This window comes from Engraulis encrasicolus, chromosome 20 (genome assembly GCF_034702125.1).
Source record: "Engraulis encrasicolus isolate BLACKSEA-1 chromosome 20, IST_EnEncr_1.0, whole genome shotgun sequence".
Taxonomy (NCBI): Eukaryota; Metazoa; Chordata; class Actinopteri; order Clupeiformes; family Engraulidae; genus Engraulis; species Engraulis encrasicolus.
The window spans coordinates 3847650-3850149 of NC_085876.1; the positions used below are offsets into that span (position 1 = coordinate 3847650).

Here is a 2500-nt window from a genome sequence, read left to right on the forward strand (position 1 = left end):
GTGTGTGTGTGTGTGTGTGTGTGTGTGTGTGTGTGTGTGTGTGTGTGTGTGTGTGTGTGTGTGTGTGTGTGTGTGTGTGCATATGCACTTCAATGCAAGTGTGTGTGTGTGTGTGTGTGTGTGTGTGTGTGTGTGTGTGTGTGTGTGTGTGTGTGTGTGTGTGTGTGTGTGTGTGTGTGTGTATGTGTGTGTGTGTGTGTGTGCATGCGCGCGCGTGTGTGTGGTGTGATGTCTGATAGAGCTTTAGAGAAGAGATAACGGTTACAGTTAAAGTGATCAGAGAGACACAAAAGCTCTGAAAGGGTGACTGACATTGGGTTTGACAATCATAGTGTGTGTGTGTGTGTGTGTGCGTGCACGTGTGTGTGTGTTCTGCTTTAGAATTATGACTACCATTGTGTTTGAAGATTACAGTGTGTGTGTGTTTGTGTGTGTGTGTGCATGCGTTTGCGTGTGGGTTTGCGTGTGCGTGTGTGGGTTTGACACGGTATACAAGGAGTGATTGGCATTGTGTTTGAAGATTTGAAAATGAGGGCAAGTAAAGGATGTGTGTGTGTGTGTGTGTGTGTGTGTGTGTGTGTGTGTGTGTGTGTGTGTGTGTGTGTGTGTGTGTGTGTGTGTGTGTGTGTGTGTGTGTGTGTGTGTGTGTGTGTGTGTGTGTGTGTGTGTGTGTGCGTGCGCGTGCGTGCGTGCGTGCGTGCGTGTGTGTGTGTGGAAGAGAGAGAGAGAGAGTGTCTTTGTGTAATTGACAGTAATGCACAAAGACAGGCGCTCTATGAGCGCCCTACATGGAAATTAACACCCAGTCTAGGATGTGTGTGTGTGTGTGTGTGTGTGTGTGTGTGTGTGTGTGTGTGTGTGTGTGTGTGTGTGTGTGTGTGTGTGTGTGTGTGTGTGTGTGTGTGTGTGTGTGTGTGTGTGTGCGTGTGCGCGGTGCGTGTGCGCGTGTGTGCGTGCGTGTGCATGTGCGCGTGTGTGCGTGTGCGTGTGCATGTGCATTACTACTACTGTAATCATGGCCCCATTATCCAATAATTACATCTTGTGACTGCAGCCGGGACTGTGGTGATGTGGAAGTGTGTGTGTGTGTGTGTGTGTGTGTGTGTGTGTGTGTGTGTGTGTGTGTGTGTGTGTGTGTGTGTGTGTGTGTGTGTGTGTGTGTGTGTGTGTGTGTGTGTGTGTGTGTGTGTGTGTGTGTGTGTGTGTGTGCGTGTGCGTGTGTGTGTCTTCATAGAAGCCTCTTTCATCAAAGAAGCATACGCATTACTCCAGCATCTATCTCTATAGCTGTGTGACATTTGTCCATCATTCAGAAATAACCATTTTCTCCCGTGACACATGCTGAATCTAAAGTCAGACTTACTGCTGTCGGGGGGAGAAGAGAAGCACACACATGCACGTACGCATGCCCGCAAGCACACACACACACACACACACACACACACACACACACACACACACACACACACACACACACACACACACACACACACACACACACACACAGACAACGTGACTTACTCTCGTAGCGTATGCGAAAGCCGATGTCCGAGTGGCTCTTGTCGGTGGAGAAGAGCAGGTACAGGAAGTTGGAGGTGCTGATGAGGAACTGAGGCACCTGCGTTCCCTGGTAACTACCAATCAGATGAGAGGAGGGGAAACGCCCGTCACGCACCTCCAGGACATCATAGTTCACCTCCGTACGGAACCTAGAAGGAGAGAAAGAGAGATGGAGAGAGAAAGAAAAACAGAGAGAGAGAGGGAGAGAAAGAGATAGAGGGGGATGGACAGAAATAGACAGATGTGGTGAGAGAAAGAGAGGGAGAGAATAAGGAGTTATGCTACTCCGAGTAGTATCTAGAACAGGGATGGGCAACTTTCATGATAAGGAGGGCCACAATTTTTCATCGCCACCATCAGAGGGCCACATGACCAGGGATCGGATTTCAACTCGCAGAGTTTGAGGTGCAGATGGTTGCTCACTGACTGACGATATTGTTTGGAAGGAATGGGAGTGTTCTGTATCGGCTTACAGTATCATTACAATAGATTAATTCAGTAGTGTGTTTAAAAATCTGGTCATTATTTATTTTATTACTTTAATTATGTTTTAACTATGGGCCACATCGAGTGAGGAGGAAAAATGGTGGTAGCGGCACACTAGCGATGCGCTAGCCTGGTATGACCTGCCAATAATACTTCCCTTTATTCGTGAAGGGTGTACACACCCACCCACCCACACACGCACGCAGGCACGCAGGCATGCACGCACACACGCACACACACACACACACACACACAAACACACAGCCTGGTGTGTACATGTGTGTGTGTGTGTGTGTGTGTGCATGTGCATGTGTGAAGTACATCCCAAATAGTTTACCATGATTCAATGCATCTTAAACTGCTGCCACATTCAGTCAGTTGGGAGATGGATTTATGATGGTTTCAATTATCCAAAACAGAGGAACTCAGCCTCAGTTGTCCTGAGGGAATCAGG

General features: G+C 48.2%; 1 protein-coding gene across 1 annotated transcript in view; it reads right to left on the bottom strand.

Annotated features, from left to right (window-relative positions):
* The window catches only part of csmd2 (CUB and Sushi multiple domains 2), a 551148-nt gene that overhangs the window by 189608 nt on the left and 359040 nt on the right, over positions 1–2500 (bottom strand). The window contains exon 17 of the mRNA XM_063186125.1: positions 1522–1709. Within this exon, the coding sequence (XP_063042195.1) occupies positions 1522–1709 (188 nt within the window). The remainder of the gene's footprint in view (positions 1–1521; positions 1710–2500) is intronic.